The 2,426-nt window shown below is 35.2% G+C and overlaps 1 protein-coding gene across 1 annotated transcript in view; it reads right to left on the reverse strand.

The window, feature by feature from the left end:
- Positions 1–1,821: 1,821 nt before the first annotated feature.
- LOC105308666 (olfactory receptor 5W2-like) overlaps positions 1,822–2,426 on the reverse strand; it is a 22,652-nt gene continuing 22,047 nt past the window's right edge. Inside the window, exon 2 of the mRNA XM_023525709.1 lies at positions 1,822–2,331. Coding sequence (XP_023381477.1) covers positions 1,822–2,331 — 510 coding nt within the window. The remainder of the gene's footprint in view (positions 2,332–2,426) is intronic.

The raw sequence follows: 2,426 nt of genomic DNA on the forward strand, positions 1-2,426 counted from the left end.
ACAGAACTGACAAGTAAAAGATATATACAGATGGGAACTCAGGTCAGAGTCACTTCAAAGTCCATGTTTTGTCTTAAACCTTTTTCATCATGATCATTTTCTTAAAATGAATATATAAAAAATTCTGGTATCCTAATCATATGTGAAATCTATTAAATCAAAATCTTTAGAAAATGTTTAAGAGATAATGAAATATTTTTATTTGCTTCAAAACTCTCTACAAATAGTAATTCAATACGAGTAACTTGCTGAAAATTATGTTTTTAATGTGTTGTTTGATTCTTAGGATGTTTTGAAGTACATAACAGTTCATTTTATGCACAACAGGATAGGGAAGAGGATTTTAAAAAAAAAAAAAACGTTGTATAACCCATCATTCTGTCCTCTTGAACCTAGAAGAGTTCCTCTGTTCTCTTTCTTTGACAACAACCTAAAATAAAATGAATGCTTTTGTGAACCTGAAATTGTGTTATGCTTTTCATAAGTGGATAAATTCTTAATTGATTAGAGTGCCAACAACATATGTACTTCATTTAGTTTTTGGAATAAGTTATAGGATTATCTAGCATCCATCTACAGAGCAATGACCACTATTAAAATTATGTTTAGGATACAGTGCATTTATCTCACAGATACCTGGAGAGTCAATATAGAACATTACAAATGTAATACTAATGTAAATACTATTTTTTTTTCTATTGAAAACATTATTAAGGTAATAAATCTTCCTTCTAACTTAAACTATATTAGTTCGATATTTCAGCTTTAAATTCATTTAACTTTTAACTAGTAGAATGCTATGATTACACAAAGTGAAATGAAGTCCTCTATTCCATTGGCCTTTGCAAATGTTCCAGATTCTGTATCCCAAAATTCCATTTATGCAGTTTCTTTACAATTGTCTAGAGCACTATATTTGTTCTCCAGAGTGAAGACCAGAAAGGAAATCCACAGGCTAATGTGCACTGTGAGGTGTAGTATAAATCTAGAACTTTTTATCTTGGGTCGTCTGCTGATATAACTGGGCCATCATGTTAGTGAATATTGGATCTAAGAAGATTTTCAGATCAAATGATTATTTTCCCTTAATTTCATCACAGCCAAAGCCAAATGGCAAGAAGTACAGATAGATATATCATCTAAGATAAACATTCTAGAAGAAAGTTAAAAAGATAATTCCTTTTCATATCATATTTCAGGTTACATTCATTAATTTATTAAAAATAGTTTTAAATGGCACCCTGGAGTTAGGCAATTGTAAATAGCAAAGCAGAAAGGATAGTGACCAAGACCGAAAAGAAATGTGCCTTCATGAAACTTTGAGTTAGGGCACGAGATTTTCAATATATTTCTATTTATTGATTTACTGCTTACGTACTTTGAAGTAGGTTGATATTGGTACATAGAAAGGAGACAAGTAACCTAATTTAACCCACTAACACTCCGAGCAAGTTTATTAACCTCATTATATGTATACATATATAAAGGAACCTTAAAGAGGGAACGTTGAATTGACAAGGGGTGGGCGTGGGGGAGGTCGTGGTTGCTATTTCTTTGATATCTCACTGGGCCGTACTCATGAGCAGAGAAGGTAGGCATAAAAAGACCCTCTCTACAAAACAGCAGAGAGAAACTATTATTACTTTATCTTAGTCTGGAGAGAAAACTAAGTTCAATAGTTACTGCTTCTTGCACTCAGTTGAGGCGCAAAGGAGAAATATCCAGAAGTTCGTGTGGGGATGCTACAAGAAGCTATGTCAAAGTACCTGAACTTGAGCTCTCAGAATCTATCAATACATACTTTGGTGTAAAAACACAGTTTCACCCAGAACATAATTTAGTGCTAATTGATTTTTTCAGGGCACCCTTCACATCTTTATTCCTTAAGCTGTAGATCAGTGGGTTTAACATGGGGATGACAACTATGTAGAAAACTGAGGCCATTTTGTCTGTGTCCATGGAGTAACTGGAGCTGGGTCGAAAATACATAAAGAGAAGTGTTCCATGAAATATAGCCACAGCGGTTAAGTGGGAGGCACAGGTAGAGAAGGCCTTGTCTCTCCCGTCTGCTGATTTCATTCTAAGGATGGTAGTTATGATGTAGCTGTAGGAGAGGAGCACAGTGACAATACTGAACCCAAGAATACAGCCACCGTAAGTGAACAACACTATCTCATTGATAGTTGTATCTGAGGAGGAGAGGGCTAGTAAGGGTGGGATGTCACAGAAAAAGTGATTGATGACATTGGAATTGCAGAATGACAATCGGAATGTGCAACAGGTGTGGATTGCTGAATCTACCAAACCCACAATGTAGGCAATGGCCACCAACTGTGTGCAGACATTCCTGGACATGGTAATTGTATAAAGAAGTGGATTGCAAATGGCTACATAGCGGTCATATGCCATGACAGACAACATGACAC

Source organism: Pteropus vampyrus, unplaced genomic scaffold (genome assembly GCF_000151845.1).
Source record: "Pteropus vampyrus isolate Shadow unplaced genomic scaffold, Pvam_2.0 Scaffold610, whole genome shotgun sequence".
Taxonomy (NCBI): Eukaryota; Metazoa; Chordata; class Mammalia; order Chiroptera; family Pteropodidae; genus Pteropus; species Pteropus vampyrus.